Source organism: Cyphomyrmex costatus, unplaced genomic scaffold, assembly GCF_001594065.2.
Source record: "Cyphomyrmex costatus isolate MS0001 unplaced genomic scaffold, Ccosl1.0 scaffold14, whole genome shotgun sequence".
Lineage (NCBI taxonomy): Eukaryota > Metazoa > Arthropoda > Insecta > Hymenoptera > Formicidae > Cyphomyrmex > Cyphomyrmex costatus.
In genome coordinates this window covers 1396083-1415958 of record NW_017275390.1, presented here as the reverse complement: position 1 = coordinate 1415958, position 19876 = coordinate 1396083, and the positions used below count along the sequence as shown (strand labels likewise).

Genomic DNA, 19876 nt, shown 5'->3' with positions numbered 1-19876 from the left:
AAAAAAAAATATCGGTCGCCCATGAATTTCAGACATAGCCTCAAAAATCGTAAAAAAATATGTTTTTATAGTGACAAAGTGTTAAAAGAATGAATATGACTTTTCTCAGGTGCTAGTGGAATTCTGCGTTGTTTTTCAGAATTATGTTGGGAAAGTCATCACCAGATATATACAGCACAAGGTGTACTTACGTTTCTTATATACCTATCGATAAATGCAAATATGGAATCAAAAATGTAATATACAAAGTGATAGATCAAACATGCGTATTTATGTGAAAAACGATTTACTCGATATTTTTGAGTCTGTGATGTCGAATACGACACTTAAATATTACAATGAATACGAACTCTTAATAGAGTATTTCTTTTTGAACAATCTCAAATCTCAAATCTGGGATTTAAATTGGATTGTGCTTCCTTACACGATTTTTGATTTACTTTTGATTTTACTTGCCTACAAAATATTAAATGAGTTTTTACATTCCCTACATGATAGTATGTTTTAAATTCATTTTCGAGATTTAATTTTTTCTGACTTTTACTACTGACCCATCCGCTGGTTCTAGCTCCTATATTGTTATTGCTTGCTGGCACTCAATTTCAAAGTGAACAGGTCTCCGAAGTCGCGAATTGAAAAGTTTTCTATCCGTGGCGGCCCGACGCGGCGCCTGAAAAAGTGTTGCATTTACATGCGGCGTATGTACATAACGTAATTGCAGCATTTGTAATGTTACATGAAATATCTCTTCCATTCTTTTTTCTTTTGATTACCCGAATATTTCTGTATAACGTGCCATTAGAAGATTATAAAGAATCATATGTTGAACGAAATTTGTCGTATTATTGATATTCACCCAGCAACCCCCATTTTTGACTGCAGATTCGTGTTTAGCAGCTCAAAATACGTCGGATTGGTATGGTCTGGATCCCAGCACAAAAAAATTTTTTTTTTTTGTGGGCCTGTGAAATTAACACGATTTATTTTTGAATATAATTTTATTTATGTACTAAACAATAATTTTAAATATCAAGAATGACCTAGTAAAGGTCAAAACATTTATATTTTATATTACATTATTGAATTAATAATTGGAATTAGTAACGGTTGACAAAAAGTTGTTTTGTAAGACTTCTTATTTTTTTGTATAATATTGATTGTATAATGTAAAAAGGAGCATAAATGCCAATGCTAATTCGATAATTTAATACCTATAAGACTAGGTCACAACGTTTATATTTTATATTAAATTGCAAAACAACTTTTTGTCAACCGTTAAGCTTGTATTATTTGTTTAAATAATTGGCCGTTGTTCATATTAAAAATCGTAAAATCGTGATATTTTTTTTATTAATATACATTACAATTTTAATCAAACTAAATACCGATGAGAATAAGCCATTTACAGTCAAGCTGGATCTTGGATGTTTTTAATATAATTATTTTTAATATTGTCATAAAAAATTTAATAAATTAATAATATAATTGAATTATAGACTCTTATATGTTTTAAAACAATACAAAAAATTAAATAAATACATAAAGGCTATTAAGAGTCAACGCTGTTAGTAGTGCGCAAAATATATAATCTCAAAATCTATAACATAGATATTATGTCGAACGTTTCGATCCTTAGTTTCGGATGATCATCAGCGACAAATACAATATAAATTTAAAAATTACTCAGAGTTGCAAACAATGATGTTCTCCCGCCGTATGTAATATACAACCAATCTGAGGCAAAACTACCACTTCTTCAGGTGATAATATGTACATTAGTTCGAATAATTGAGTATGTCTCAAGTTGGTCGACAAAAGACATAAAATCAATTATATCACAGAAATCGCATTATCTACATACATAGTATATAAATTCACTCGATAATTATATTAGATGCATCCAAGATTCAGGTTGACCGTCAATGGCTTATCCTCATCGGTATTTAATTTGAAACTCTCACGGTCCAAATAAGACTTCATATTATTGAATTTTAATCAAATTACATTTGGATGTATCTTTATAAAAAGATTGTAAGAAATGATTAATGCATTGATGGTCTAAATTTTATCTTTTTATTATGTAGTTTCTATAGAATGTCAAGGAATCAAATTAAAAAAAGAATTTTTTAAAGAATACTTACTCCAAGTTGTCATCAGCAGATTTTCGAAAAAGTTAAAAGTAAAACAGGCATATAAGTATAAGTGGAGAAAACTATGATCTAAGATGTTAAACCATTTCAGCTCTGTCTTGAACCAGCCTTCAGTTTTTGTATAGTCTTCATCTCTATTTTGTATGTTATTTTCATTATCTATCATCTTATTGTTAGTAATCGAAAATTTCTCACTTTGTAAATCTATTTCCGTAAGTATTTTTGAATCTGTGCTTAAAATATTTGGAGTCATCTTTATTTTCGGATTTCTAAACCAAAAATCCAAAAATCAGCTTCACACTATAACCACATTTTGCTTTGTTATTTTTGTTCTTTAAATGAACAATTGAAATAAATAATAATAAAACAAAGTTATCGATGTCAAAATAGTAATAAAAATAAAGTAAATGGCAAATCCGAGAGTCGTCGGTAAATAGAATTAATAAAAAATTTTTACATTTGAAAAATTAAAATATAATTAAAACAAAATTAAACTGCATATATACATAACATGTTTCGGCTCCTGTTTTGAGTCTTTTTTAAATGTATAAAATATATCTATTGTATTCGTAGTGACAGTAAAATTATAAATGTATTCTTGTGCTACTGATGAGTGACTCACCGGGAGAACAAATTCGCTGACAAAAGATTAGCAAATCAATTGTTGACAAAATCGATAATATGGTGTGATGAAACGTGGTATAATAAATTTAAATGTAATGAACAAATTTGTTATCTCAATGAATAACTTATCTAGTCAACACTCAAAATGTGTTTCTCATAATATCATGTTTAAAATTTATATTAAATAATAAAATGCACATTAGAGTAATGTAATAAAAAATCAAATAATAATCAGTCGCGGTGTGAGTTGATAAAGTTATTATAAGTTTAATCGTATCATCAACTTTTAAAAATTCGATGATGATAAAAAACTTAGTCACAATTCAAGAAGTCGAAAAACATAACTACCTACAAAGTCAAAAATTAAGAACTACACCAACCGACAACGACTGAGCAATATTAGAGTAATATTAGAATATTAATGTTCTTGGTACCGCAAAGTCACATATTGTTTATAATCGATATACATCCTTTGTGAAGGCCTATTTGTTTGGAAATTAAGGCTGTTACTTTGTCTCTTAATATTATGAGATATTAATTATTTAGAGTTTCATATGTCACACACACACACACACATTCAACATTATTAAGATGGATCTAAGATGTGTAAAAGAGCATCAAAACTTGTTAAACTGTTAATCAATTTCGTGATATTACTGTGATAATTTAGTAGAGTTTGCGTTTCAAATCTGAAAAAAATTCGGCGGACAATTAAAAATTTACGCAGTATTATAAATTCATACATAATTATAGAAATACTCAAGATCCAGCTTGATCATTACGGCTTATTTCTCATTGGTTTTAATTCTCACGATCCTATGATTTAATTAAACTAGCACATTCCTTGCGCGCGCTATGCGCGCGATGGTCCATTATGTTCTTTTTAAATATTATGAATGATGTTTCTTTGAAACTTGTTTTGAAATCAACAACTCCTCTAATTTCTACTAATACAAAATTTCCCTGAAATTTAAAAACCTTTAGAATTTCATTATTGTTTTCGATCGCCACATTAATTCTACCATTTTGATAAACAATATTTAGTTTATTTTTTTATTCACCGTTTATGTCGAAAAATTCGACCCACAGTGTGGCTGTGCTGGGTCGCGTACAAGAGTAAAGTATATTAAAGCAATCAATTGCCTGGATCATTTTGGTCTCAAAATGTTTCTAGAATTATTTGCTCTAAGAATCCGATTTTTTTGCTCATCGTTTACGTCGAAGGATTCGATCCACAGTGTGGCTGTGCTGACTTAAGACTAAAGTTGGCACATCCACAAAGAAAAATAGCAGCAAATGAAAAATCAAGTACATATTCTTGAAGGGCTTTTTTTGCTAATTTTAAATTCGACTTCAAAAACACTAAAACCAAAATCCCCCTTATATTCCATCCGCCAGATTAACGAAAACAGATTTTAGAAAACTGAATCAAAACGCCATTTTGAACTTTCAGTTTTTAAATACGGATTCGTAACGAACGTCCCCAAAAACCACCTGTAACCAAATTTCAACAAAATCGAAGAATCTTAAGGATTTCTGTCCGCCATATTGGATCAACTATTTCGAACTTTCAATTTTTGAGAACGGATTCGTAACGAACGCGCCCTAAATCACCAATATACCTAATTTCACCAAAATCGAACAATCTTTAGGATTTACGTTAATTTTACGTCCGCCATATTGAATCCACCATTTCGAATTTTCAATTTTTGAGTACAGATTCGAAATAATCGACCCCAAAACCCCCGAATACGAAACCACATCAAAATCAGAGAATTCCAACAGCCTCAACGAATAGAGGCTTCAAAAAAGCGTGACACGCCAATTTTAAGATATGATGATAATTAAATTGTTTGTTTAATTTTTCATTACTTCTCAAACATCCTGTATATTATTGCTACACTAATATTACTATAATAGTTCGGTTGCGTTTTTAAGTTCGAAAAGTTAATTCGGCGCACAATTCAAGAGACTACAAAATGTGTGTGTGTGATATATAAATTTACATAAAATTATTTAAAGTACTTGAAATCCAGTTTTGATCATTATAGGCATTATTTCTTTATTGTGTTATACAGTTCTAATAAATTATTTAAAGTACTTGAAATCCAGTTTTGATCATTATAGGCATTATTTCTTTATTGTGTTATACATTTCTAATAATTTGTTTATTTTATTTTGAATTAATCCAAAATCTTCACCTTATCTCATCAAAATTTATGATTTGTGACTCACTCTTTGTGATTATCGAATTAGTACAAATGTTTTTTCTGATGTGACTTTGATATTTTGAGATTCTTGTTTTTAAATATCAGTTTTTATCTATAATTTATCCTATATATATCTGCGCGGTAAAAATTTTCATGCATGCACATATATAAATGTGTGTGTGTGTGTGTGTGTGTGTGTGTGTAAAGTTTATACATATACTCATATAATATATTCGTGCATAAAAAAAATTTTAATTGAGACCATTGTATTGTTTTTATTTAACTAATCTAATAAAAAATCTCTATCGCAAAACAACTCTTAATCGTTTTTATTATTCAGTTTTACAAGCTGGATCTGGTACAGCATTCCATAAAGAATGGCTTCCATCACCCTTTTTCATCGCGATAGTCTTTACAAACTCTTGCGACGGTTGTTTGAGATCATACGCCCACCCGATTTTTGCAAAAAAATTGATGAAATTTGTGGTTGTGGAATTGTAAAACTCGGAAGTCTTATAGTCCCATGGAAAGACATGATGATAATTGTGCCCTCCTCCTTCACCAAAGGTAAAAAAGCTGAGCCATCGGTTCTCCGTTGGATTTATGTGCCTGGCATTTAAAAAAGAAGATAAAAAGTTTTTGTTAATACAAAATGATAAAAATTTCTTAAAATTTTTTTATTAACTTTATATGTAAACAATTTTTATATTAATTATCTTACGCATTATATGGCTTTGAACCCCAAATATGAGCCGCACTGTTGACGCTCCATATAATATTTAAAAGGATTACATAACGAATAAACTGCGATGCGAAAGCTCTATACCAAGTATCATTCCATCCATACACAGGTAACATTATCGGAAGTAGGAAAGCAACCGTAAATTTTAATATCGAGAAATATCTGCAAAATATCATAAATGAATTACGACATATAATCTTCATTACAGTTATATATGTATAATATATATACTATATATATATGTGTATACCGGGTGGGGCAATAACTTTGTCCACCTTGAATATCTCCGCTATTTTTAGAGATATGAAAATATTGTTATTACAAAAGTTGTAGGGCATCAAGAGAACTATATCACATAACATATGCTAGTCATAATTTTTTTAGGTGGAGGCACTTCGGGGATTTCAAGGTCAACTACATTTTTTTAAATGGAATTATATGAATTTTTTTCACTATATGATTCCCCTAATTATTCTGTACGTGGCGTCGAGTAGCTCACCGCTCGGTGCGATTGACTCGCGATATGTAGACCCGAGTTCAATCCCACGTGCGCCCAAACGCGATTTTTCGCGTTTAATGAGCCAAAAAATGGCTCCACCTGGTGATCAAAAGATCTATGATCATCAGCGCCGTTCGGATTCGGCGTTAAACTGTAGGTCCTATACATCAGTATACATATTAGTTATAGATATTTGTCTCTAACATTTGACTGAGGTAGGATTCTGTGGATCAATCACCCACAAATTCGAAAAACAATCTGATTTGAGAAACGAATATAGGCCTCGGACAAAAGAAGAAGAGGCCTATAGACGTCCTATGCTCCACATAAGGAGATGAAAGGAGTCGTAATTATTCTGTATGTACATAAAAGTATTAAGGTAGAGATATAAAAAAAATCAATAGTTTACGAGTTATTTTACACATTCTTTTGATGCATATTGACAAAAAATGTTTAATAACTCGTGAACTATTGACTTTTTGATAATCGTACCATAATGCTTTTGTAAACAGTATAATGAGATGAATCAATTGGTGTGAAGAAAACGCATAGGTGCTATAAAAAAATATGTATGCAAAATGGATAATTGAGAAATAAGCAACTATCTGTTTTCTTTACACCAATTGATTCACCTCATTATACTGTTTACAAAAGCATTAAGGTACGATTATCAAAAAGTCAATAGTTCACGAATTATTAAACATTTTTTGTCAGTATGCACCAAAAGAATGTGTAAAATATCTCATAAACTATTGGTTTTTTTATATCTCCATCTTAATACTTTTATGTACAGAATAATTAGGGGAATCATATAGTGAAAAAAATTAATATAATTCCATTTAAAAAAATGACCTTGAAATCTCAGAAGCGCTTCCACCTAAAAAAATTATGACTAGCATATGTTATAGTTCTCTTGATGCCCTACAACTTTTGTAATAACAATATTTTCATATCTCTAAAAATAGCGGAGATATTCAAGGTGGGCAAAGTTATTGCCCCACCCGATATATATATTACATAAAAAAATTTTCGTAAAAAGCTTTTTAAAATTGAGAAAGAAATTGAAATAATAAATACACTTTTGAGATGAATCAAATCCTATCTTTTAATTTCTTTTGTCTTCTACAGTATAAAACCATTTCGCATAATTAAATTTTTGCACTTACTTGATACTAAATACAGCAATAGGATCAGCCAATATATCGCTCATGTCAACTTGACGACCCTTTTCAATCACATCTGAATGTTTCTTCATCATCAACCAACCAACATGGGAAAAAAAGAATCCTCGGTTACTATTGTGCGGATCTGCATTCGTATCCGTGTATTTGTGATGTATTCGATGATCTCGTACCCATTCATAAATGTTATTCTATGTGAAAGGATTTAATTAGGAAGGAAAATTATTCCGCCATACAATGTATAATATGATAATTATAACCGTTCGTCTACCATGCCTGCTGAAGCATAGAAAATAGCAAGAATAGTTCTAAGCTGCCATTTTGCCTTATAAGCTTTGTGAGTCCATAAACGATGAACACCAGCAGTGACACCAATTCCTCCTATTAAACCCATGACATACACTTGAAACAAAAAGGATCGGTGCAGTTAAATGACATCACACGTTTTAAAACTGTTTATAATAAGTTAAACCGTATTTTTTAAGAGCACCGTGTAAGTAACATTGTTTTTGTGACATTTGACAATTCACTATATAGTAATTTATAACACAGTTGATATTAATACGATGGAAATGAGAAATTTTTAACAGCTATTTACTGATCTATTTTGTTAAACTTGTACTACGTGTCTTTTCGCGTAAATCTAATCAATTGACTTTCAATCAGCTGTCGTTTATGTAAGAAAAACAACTTTTTGTATTTTTGATAAACATGCAATACAATTTTAATCAAATTGTTATAGCAGATAAATTTTACTTTTTTATTATGTAATCTTTTGTAAGAAGTCAAGAAATTAAATTAACGAAAGAATTTTTTAGAGAATACTTACTCCAAGTTGTCGTCAGCAGATTTTCAAAAAAGTTAAAAGTAAAAACGACATGTACGAAGTATAAGTGGAAAAAACTAAGACCTAAGATGTTAAACCATTTCAGCTCTGCGTTGAACCAGCTTCTCGTATAGCTCTTGCTTCTGTTTTGTTTGTTATTTTTATTATCTAGCGTCTTTGTAGTAATCGAAGGTTTTTCATTTTGTGTATTTTCCTCCATAAGTATTTTTGAATCTGTGCTTGAAATATTTGGTGCCATATTTTCAGATTACTGAATCGAGAATCCAGAAAATTTGCTTCACGCTGTTAACAATTATATAGCAGGCTGTCATTTTTGATCTTCAAATCAATAATTGACGAATAAATTTGTTATTCATACACTATAAAAAATAAAATGTTAATTTTAACTCAAAGACGTTGAGTGAATTTTTTGAAACATGCAAAAATGTTAAAATTAACATTCTTTTAACGTCTTTGAGTTAAAATTAACATTTCATTTTTTACAATGTACAAAATGAAGAAGACACATTGTTATTCTAATTAATGAAACGCAGTATCCAAAATAATTTGTTCTCCAATATTCGGAAATTTTTTAAGGGTGTATTCTATTCGTCCAAACTGCTCAAACGACGTTCATACTTATAATATAACTGATATTTTTTAAATTAAAATATAATTACTTTTATTTAATGAATTAGTTATTGTAGCAGTTATCCTTAAATTACCAGTATAGCAATTATATTATTAATAATATTGAGAGAAGGCTCGACAAAAAATAGTATATAAAAATTAATACAGTGTAACGGGCAACGAGTCAAAATAAAAGCAATTAAATTTAAGAGAAACAAAGACATTATATTAAATGAACAATAAACAAGTAGAACAAATGTTTCGACACTGATCGGGTCATTCTGAATGTTAACAAATTTTAGATTTTAATAATGGAATTTTTACAAAAGATTCTTGTATGTTATATTATAAATTTGGATGCTTGAACCATAGAAGTAAATCATAATCGTTAGGTAAAAATTATGGTTGTCTATTATGTAAAATGTATTTGTTAGTCAAAGGTTACACAAACAATATTATCTAAAAAGTATCGCAGTATAATAAAAAAATTAATGTCAAACTGGCCGCACATATGTATGTAATATTATATATATATTTTATACTCTTTAAAAATAATATAAAATATCGTCATTAAGAATTATAATTAAAATAAAAATAAATTACCTTGTGAAAAGAAAAAGTATTGTAAGTCTCAACTGGAGCAAATTGCAAAGGATGAAAAAACGATTTATAATAACAAGTACCGCAACACAATCCGTACCAACCTCCACTTTAAACTATAATCTGGTGTATGCAAGGAATTAAAAATTGTTAACATATTATTGACAGACTCAGAAGGAGCAGCTAAAATAATATCAACATATCGGATATAAAAAGGCAAACGGACCGGCAACATATCAATGGCAATTTCTTCTAAATCCTGCATTACAATATTAGATACTATTGGAGAGAGAGGGGATTCCATTGGGGTCCCAAAAATTTGTTTTTAATTTTTAATTAAAAATGAAATAAGTGGAATTAAGACCATACGAAAAGCTATCATAAACTCAAATGGGATTAAAGTTTAAAAATCTATGTAAATGTAGCGGAACTAAATTAAATTTAATACAATGTTTTATAAATCTAATACGGACTCTAATGTTAACGCTCAACTTAATTAAACTACAAAATTTCTTTAAATATGCGCAGGATTCTGAGCCAAAATGAAATCGTATGAACGAAAAAGTAAAATAAAAATTATATTGATTATAACGTATCATTTTGCCTACGTGTAATAAATTTATTAACGTTAATAATATTGAGAGAAAGCTCGATAATAATATATAAAAATTAATATAGTGTAACGGACAAAAAAACGAGCCAAAATAAAAACAAAATTTAATAAAACAATAAAATTGTTTTACTTGTTTATTGTTTATTTAATATATTGTCTTTGTTTCTCTTGAATTGTATTGTTTTTATTTTGGCTCGTTGCCTGTTACACTGTATTAATAATTATATTATTATTTATTAAAATAACTAATTGTAAAATCACTCATTTGCAATTCTAATTTAAAGAGAAAAGGTTTAAATATCGATAATGTTTTTTAACATGTAGCAGCGTATTTATGAAAAATAACAATTTATGTAAAAATCTTGCACAGTTTAAATAAACACACAGGTTTTATAAGAAAATTGTGTCTATTTGTGTCAAATATATTATTATTAATTCACAGTAGAGATATAAAGCACTTGTACCGTTTATCTGACTCTGACTAGTAGTTCTTAATTATATGTTCGAATCATGGTGAATTGTTTTCTAAAGTTGCAATCTTATGCACTTTTATAAATTGTACTGTCAGCACATTGCTTCATTTAAAACAGTTGAATGTGCATTTGTGCTAACGCAAGTAATTATATGAGTACGTACACAATGACTTAACTACACTCTTTTATTATGCATCTTATTAATATTGTGTTGTTATATTAATAATATTGTAATACGAAATATATCTATTCCTATAATTATTGTAAATATAAAACGTCACAATTATTTTCATATACAAGAAGAACAATTAGGTTTTTAATCCATTTATGCCCTAATTACGTTCTTACGTTGATAGAGCAATGAGTCAAAATTAATGTATATAGAAAATTTGTATTTCTATATATGTATATATATATTTTTTTTATTTTAAAATAGTATATATTATATATTTAACTTCTCTCTCTCTCTCTCTCTCTTTAAAAATTTCTATTTTTATGCAATATTCAAACGGAAACAATATTTGTTTTTCTTTGTCTGTTTTATTTTTTTGGCTGTGTTTATTATATTATTAAAAACAATTATTAATGTTAATAATTATTGTTTAATATTCATTATTTTTGAAAATATAAATAAATTTATAAAACAAATTTAGCGTTTACTTTATATTTATGGTATCCGAAGGGTATCTTAAGAATTGTCCGCTGCGCCAAATACATTTTTTTCATTTCACCGTGTACAAGACGATTCTCCATCACTTTGACCATGGTGGTTGACAATTATTGTAACCATCGACATATAGTATGGACTGCGCACAGGCTGAAATAATATGACCGGCCCGAAAGAAAAAGATAGCGACCGGTGTGGGCATATGTATCTTAAGAATTGTCCGCTGCGCCAAATACATTTTTTTCATTTCACCGTGTACAAGACGATTAAAGACGACTTATAAGATACACGGAGCGTTCATACGAGAGAAGCTGAAGACTTGATAGAAAGAGAGGGAAATAGTCGCGGAGTAGTTCTCTTCTTTTCTAGTAGTGAATTGATTGGTCGTCGCGGCAGGTCGGGGAGTAGCCAAGAGCAACGAAGATAGATATCCGAGAGTATTAAGTTAACTGAGAATGATAACAAGAGCTTCGACGGATTGCAGCGGATTATTGTACATACATTAATTTACAAATTAAAAGTTGCAATTTTATAATGGTGCGGTCTTGCTGCATTTGAAAGTCAGAACATGGTATTCGATGAGATGTTTCTTTCCAACTTCTAAAAGAAACAGACACGAAAAACTGTGGAAATATTATAATATACATTACATATCGTACAGTATTTTCTTTGTCTTCCTATACTTTTTTTCCTATACTTTCCTATACTTCCTTTATTTCCTATACTTTGAAAGTTTAACTTTAGCTTTAATACTTCTATACCTTTTTAATACTTTCTGTTATACGTAGGGGAAGCCCGGGCAGTGTGGATATGTTAAGGTTTGGGAAGAAAAATGACATAGTTAAAATTAAGATCAGAAACTTTTTTTATTCTTAAAATTTCATTATAGAATAAACTTTAAAATAAAATTAAATGAAATGAAAAACTTGAACATTTATATGTATTTTAAATAAAAATGTAAGAAAAGAGAAATCATCCGCTTTACCCAACCCACCTGGGTAAAGCGAATATTACTCGAATAATTAGAATATAATAAAAAAATATCAAAATTAATATTGGCAATCGTCACAAAAGTAGCTGCCAAATCCTTTATATGTTGTGCAGCCTTCATGAGCCCATTTAGTGCACTGATTGCACTGGATCCAGTCTTCGGATGGTTGGATCGATGTATTCTTGAGAATACACCAAACAGAAGTAACATACGTTTTCTTAATCATTAACAGACTTTTCTTTTTTAACTCGTCTTCTGTTTACATCACTACAGCTAGGTCCAGCAGTGATGATGTGCTATTCGTTTTGCCCCCACTCACTTTGCCCAAAGAACCTACTTGGCGCAAATTAGTAAAAATTAGAATAAGTTTCAGCAACAAGTGAAAAATTTTAACATCTAATGCACATTTAAAGACAGTGAATTCTTATAAAAATTTATTTACACTGATTAAGAAACAATTATTGCTAATAATTACGTTATGTACCTAAGCGAAAATCGTAAGAAAACACACAATTTCGTATATTTGTATATAAAACGTAAACAATCGCAATCATATTGCGTTTTGTATTTTCATAGCGTCAGCGACCGGTTATTTCTGCAACAGCTAGAGATTCATAGCACCATCTCTGATAGATAAGCGAAAATAAAAAGTATTCGATTTGTCTAGGGCATCCATTTTGCCCGGGCTTCCCCTACCTTATTATTTTTATATAAAAATTTTATACATATACAAATTACATTAAAGTTTATTACATATTTTTGAGTGTGTATGTAATATATAAGCTTGTATATATAATAATTAAATGGTTATTATTATTATGAATCTTTATTTTCTCATACAAAACAGTAAAAATTGTACACCTCTGAGTATAGGTCATTTAATACTTCTATAGAATTTATTTTATTATAATTTACATATTTTCAAAAAATTAACCTTCAGCGTAAACTGTTGCTGTATTTCTATTTTCGAATAATAATTAAAAAATATTATATTTTTGCAAAACTCGAATTTATAACCTCTCAGCACACAAACCAAAAGTTGTGACATTACGCAATACGCTCAAGCTGATTGATCCCCCACAGCTCAATGTGAAAGAGAGAAACAGAACTATGTCTGGAGTAGAGCTGTCCTTCAATGTTGTCTTCAACTTCTCACGTATGAACGCTCCGTCTATCTAATAAGTCTATGGATATTACTGCAGTAGTTTATTAGTGTTGCGTTTCATGTCTGAAAAAATTTCGGCGCGCAATCGAAAAATTATATACGTAGTATATAAATTCACATGCAATCATTTAGAAGATCGTGATCCAGCTTAGACCGCTGCGGTATTGTCTCATTCGATTCATGATAATTCCCTTATGCTGTTCCAGATGCGATCAATATGTTTAATCTTTGATATTGCTAATATTTTATCTCCCATAAAAAATCCGATTAGAAGTTCATCTTAAACAGAAAAGTCTAAAGCTTGTTACAACAATATAAAGACAAACAAGACTCAAACACACCAAATACGATGCTGTTAAAATCAATCATTATTATGCAACAACGTTTCTGGTAAAATAATGAATATTTAATTACGAATGCTTTGAAAACGCCAATCATCCACGTGTATTGTAACATGTCTTTTAATTCCTAATAAGAGTTAGCTTGAAAATTAAATTTGTCAAAATACGAAATGCACGCGCGCCGCACACGTATGTTACATATAAAATAATAGGAATTCTACAAAAAATGTTTCCATAAATAATAAAATAAATATTTGAAAGAAAAATAAAAATAATATAATTCTAGAAAATGTGTAGGTATTACAAAAAGAAGGCTAGAAATGAATATAACATATTTTGAATTTTTATGGAAACAAAAAGTAATGCAGAATTAGTATTTTTTTCTCACGCGTGCACGTAATGTACCCTATACCGCAACGCTTTTGCGTGCGGTAAATAGCCAATACCTCAAGCCGTTGAGTTATTTCTCTAACTCCACGCAAAAGCGTTACGTTATGAAAAATAACGCAACGCAGTGGTAGCGCTCGTACAAATTTAAGATGGAGAAGCGCGCGCGACCGGAGCGTCCTTTCGGGGCATCTGGGGGGGGGGGGGGTAAGCATAGTTTTCTTTAATAATAAAAGTAACTACGACAATACAGTATCTATAAATATCATTCGACTTACAATAACGTTTAAATTTATAATTTCAAATTGTAATAATCTCACAATTACAATTAAAAGTAATGGGCAATACAAAATTTTGTATTGTTAAATATTTATTTACGAAATATTTTAATTTCTTTTTCGGTCCCCCCCCCCCCCCCCCCCGAACTCCCATTGCTTCCTGCGCCCCACGCACCATCCCATAAGTCGCACTCGCTTCGCTCATGCGACTTTATAATTATATAACATATTACTAACACAGTGCACTCGTGATGAAAAAATCTATGTGCAAAAAAACTCATGTGCTATAATTGTCTATAGCGCGGCGCGGGCGCGGGGGAGCGCACTCATTTCACTCGTGCGCTCCTGCGCCCGCGTCGTACAATAAACAACTTTTAACACACATGTTACACAATGTACTATTAATCACTGAAAATTATTTGAATGAAACCAAAACATTTGATTTTTGTGTGAAGTACATACATACATAATACGTTATTTTTCGAACTTTTTTTTTGAATAACTTTTTAACGAAGGGCGAGCGACGGCTCAAACTTGTTGGAGGTCACTCAGGGTCATGATCTTGACAACATATATCAAGGTCAAGATCATTGGAGATTGGTCCCCTAATCGGAACTTTTACTAGAATTACAATATAAACGGAACATGTAGATGCAATTTTCTTTTGTAATATGTATATTTATTTTAATCATGAAGTGAAGAGAATAATAAAAAAAATGTTAAGCTTATTATTATTATTTAATTACACTGTCCGACACTAAAGCACGAATGAAGCTAAGTGATTTATAAATTCTTTATTGCTGAAAATAAATTCGTAAATAAAATCACTCCATCACATCACGTTCTTGAGATACTTCAACTCAAAAGAACTCAAAAATGCCAAATTTTTTGCATATTTAGTAATAAATTTTTCAAAAACCTAACATAAGAGAGCAATTTTATTTACAGATTTATTTTCAGCGATCAAAAATCTATAAGTATAAAAATCACTTGGTTCCATTTGTGATCTAGAAGAAAAGCTCCAAATGTAGGATAGTGTTACTAAGAGGTTATATACGTTTAATATTTTCAAAAAATCGATTCTTCAAAAATGATATTTCCTAAAAGTAGGTATTTAGAAGAATAAGGTAAATGTACCGGTTATTGGACAATTAAGGAATTGCACGACGAAATCATTTATTTCAACTTTAGAAACATTAAAATTTTAGTTTATTACACATGCTTAGTAAGAATGGATGTTTTCTAAAACTAAATCCATTATCAAATATGTTATTTGCGTTTATTATAAATTGTATTCAGTCATAAATATAATATGATTCAAATATCTTAATTATTGGACAAAAAATGTGACGTGTCTCTGTGTCCACAAAAGTATGACCCAATTATTGGACAAATAATAAGCAATTTTTTTATTATATAGAAGAGAATCGCATTTTACTTACTTATCAATCAAGATTGTACAAAAAAGTTTATCGAAATTGTAATTAGTGAAGTTTTATATAAAGTTTTATATGTAATATATACAACATATGTTTTTAATCATTCAGTAGACAGGTACTCTAAGGAATGTCCAATAATTGATACACGCATATGTGTGAATGTCCTAATAAATGGACGATTGTCCATAAACGAAATTTTTTTTACAAAAGTATCATTTTTAATATGAATAAATTATATAATACTTAATTTCTAAATAATATGAAAAATTGCTTAAAAATTTATTTAGAGTAACACATATCATCAAAAGCTTAATATTTAAAATTGTCACAATTTGTCCAACAATTGGGCCATGTCCACGAAGTGATACATTTACCTTATTTCCTGAAAGTTTTAAATCGATCCGACAAATATTTCCAGAGATACAGTGTGTTGTGTACTTGCGTCCGAAAGCGTTTCGACCGTTGCATGGTCTCACTGTGCGCACACTCGATAGTGCGGCCTAATGCGCTTTTTTGGGACTAAAATATAAATTCATACATAAATAGCAAAATAAATATATTTACAATATAAAAAATATTCACTTTATTATAAATCTAAATTTTTCATATCGACAATGAAACTACTAGGGTTTGAACGTTCGTGGTTTGTGCTAGTAGTTTCATTGTCGATATGAAAAATTTAGATTTATAATAAAGTGAATTTTTTTTAAATTGTAAATACATTTATTTTGCTATTTATGTATGAATTTATATTTTAGTCCCAAAAAAGCGCATTAGGCCGCACTAACGATAAATCTAGTATTAGATTATAATCTAATAAAAAATCTCTATCGCAAGATAACCATTTAATGGTTTTTATTATTCAGTTTTACAAGGTGGATATGGTACAGCATTCCATAAAGAATGGCTTCCTTCACCCTTTTTCATCGCGATAGTCTTTACAACCTCTTGCGACGGTTCTTTGAGATCATACGCCCACCCAATTTTTGCAAAACAATTGATGAAACTTGTGGTTGTGGAATTGTGATTCGGAAGTCTTATAGTCCCATGGAAAGACATGATGATAATTGTGCCCTCCTCCTTCACCAAAGGTAAAAAAGCTGAGCCATCGGTTCTCCGTTGGATTTATGTGCCTGGCATTTAAAAAAGAAGATAAAAAGTTTTTGTTAATACAAAATGATAAAAATTTCTTAAAATTTTTTTATTAACTTTATATGTAAACAATTTTTATATTAATTATCTTACGCATTATATGGCTTTGAACCCCAAATATGAGCCGCACTGTTGACGCTCCATATAATATTTAAAAGGATTACATAACGAATAAACTGCGATGCGAAAGCTCTATACCAAGTCTCATTCCATCCATACACAGGTAACATTACCGGAAGTAGAAAAGCAACCGTAAATTTTAATATCGAAAAATATCTGCAAAATATTATAAATGAATTACGACATATAATCTTCATTATAGTTATATATGTATAATATATATACTATATATATATGTGTATACCGGGTGGGGCAATAACTTTGTCCACCTTGAATATCTCCGCTATTTTTAGAGATATGAAAATATTGTTATTACAAAAGTTGTAGGGCATCAAGAGAACTATATCACATAACATATGCTAGTCATAATTTTTTTAGGTGGAGGCACTTCGGGGATTTCAAGGTCAACTACATTTTTTTAAATGGAATTATATGAATTTTTTTCACTATATGATTCCCCTAATTATTCTGTACGTGGCGTCGAGTAGCTCACCGCTCGGTGCGATTGACTCGCGATATGTAGACCCGAGTTCAATCCCACGTGCGCCCAAACGCGATTTTTCGCGTTTAATGAGCCAAAAAATGGCTCCACCTGGTGATCAAAAGATCTATGATCATCAGCGCCGTTCGGATTCGGCGTTAAACTGTAGGTCCTATACATCAGTATACATATTAGTTATAGATATTTGTCTCTAACATTTGACTGAGGTAGGATTCTGTGGATCAATCACCCACAAATTCGAAAAACAATCTGATTTGAGAAACGAATATAGGCCTCGGACAAAAGAAGAAGAGGCCTATAGACGTCCTATGCTCCACATAAGGAGATGAAAGGAGTCGTAATTATTCTGTATGTACATAAAAGTATTAAGGTAGAGATATAAAAAAAATCAATAGTTTACGAGTTATTTTACACATTCTTTTGATGCATATTGACAAAAAATGTTTAATAACTCGTGAACTATTGACTTTTTGATAATCGTACCATAATGCTTTTGTAAACAGTATAATGAGATGAATCAATTGGTGTGAAGAAAACGCATAGGTGCTATAAAAAAATATGTATGCAAAATGGATAATTGAGAAATAAGCAACTATCTGTTTTCTTTACACCAATTGATTCACCTCATTATACTGTTTACAAAAGCATTAAGGTACGATTATCAAAAAGTCAATAGTTCACGAATTATTAAACATTTTTTGTCAGTATGCACCAAAAGAATGTGTAAAATATCTCATAAACTATTGGTTTTTTTATATCTCCATCTTAATACTTTTATGTACAGAATAATTAGGGGAATCATATAGTGAAAAAAATTAATATAATTCCATTTAAAAAAATGACCTTGAAATCTCAGAAGCGCTTCCACCTAAAAAAATTATGACTAGCATATGTTATAGTTCTCTTGATGCCCTACAACTTTTGTAATAACAATATTTTCATATCTCTAAAAATAGCGGAGATATTCAAGGTGGGCAAAGTTATTGCCCCACCCGATATATATATTACATAAAAAAATTTTCGTAGAAAGCTTTCTAAAATTGAGAAAGAAATTGAAATAATAAATACACTTTTGAGATGAATCAAATCCTTTCTTTTAATTTCTTTTGTCTTCTCCAGTATAAAACCACTTCGCATAATTAATTTTTTGCACTTACTTGATACTAAATACAGCAATAGGATCAGCCAATATATCGCTCATGTCAATTTGACGACCCTTTTCAATCACATCTGAATGTTTCTTCATCATCAACCAACCAACATGGGAAAAAAAGAATCCTCGGTTACTATTGTGCGGATCTGCATTCGTATCCGTGTATTTGTGATGTATTCGATGATCTCGTACCCATTCATAAATGTTATTCTATGTGAAAGGATTTAATTAGGAAGGAAAATTTTTCCGCCATACAATGTATAAAATGATAATTATAACCGTTCGTCTACCATGCCTGCTGAAGCATAGAAAACAGCAAGAATAGTTCTAAGCTGCCATTTTGCCTTATAAGCTTTGTGAGTCCATAAACGATGAACACCAGCAGTGACACCAATTCCTCCTATTAAACCCATGACATACACTTGAAACAAAAAGGATCGGTGCAGTTAAATGACATCACACGTTTTAAAACTGTTTATAGTAAGTTAAACCGTATTTTTTAAGAGCACCGTGTAAGTAACATTGTTTTTGTGACATTTGACAATTCACTATATAGTAATTTATAACACAGTTGATATTAATACGATGGAAATGAGAAATTTTTAACAGCTATTTACTGATCTATTCTGTTAAACTTGTACTACGTGTCTTTTCGCGTAAATCTAATCAATTAACTTTCAATCAGCTGTCGTTGATGTTAGAAATCGTTAAAAACAACTTTTTGTATTTTTTATAAACATGCAATACAATTTTAATCAAATTGTTATAGCAGATTAAATTTTACTTTTTTATTATGTGTGTGTGTGTGTGTGTGTAATCTTTTGTAAGAAGTCAAGAAATTAAATTAACGAAAGAATTTTTTAGAGAATACTTACCCCAAGTTGTCGTTAGCAGATTTTCGAAAAAGTTAAAAGTAAAACAGGCATATACGAAGTATAAGTGGAGAAAACTAATAAGTAAGATGTTAAACCATTTCAGCTCTGTCATGAACCAGCTTTTCGTATAGCTCTTACTTCTGTTTTGTTTGTCATTTTTATTATCTAGCGTCTTTGTAGTAATCGAAGGTTTTTCATTTTGTGTATTTTCCTCCATAAGTATTTTTGAATCTGTGAAATATTTGGTGCCATATTTTC

The 19876-nt window shown here is 30.0% G+C and overlaps 1 protein-coding gene and 1 pseudogene across 1 annotated transcript; both read right to left on the bottom strand.

Annotated features, from left to right (window-relative positions):
* Positions 1-5307: 5307 nt before the first annotated feature.
* Positions 5308-8491, bottom strand: LOC108782949 (acyl-CoA Delta(11) desaturase-like). Its single transcript, XM_018551350.1, has 5 exons — positions 8236-8491; positions 7678-7808; positions 7392-7597; positions 5706-5888; positions 5308-5593 (listed from the first exon to the last, which is right to left on the bottom strand). The coding sequence occupies exons 1-5, from the start codon at positions 8489-8491 to the stop codon at positions 5317-5319; spliced, it is 1053 nt and encodes a 350-aa protein (XP_018406852.1). The 3' UTR covers positions 5308-5316.
* A 7756-nt stretch (positions 8492-16247) lies between these two features.
* LOC108782950 (acyl-CoA Delta(11) desaturase-like) lies at positions 16248-19156 on the bottom strand (annotated as a pseudogene).
* Between the last annotated feature and the right edge of the window lie 720 nt (positions 19157-19876).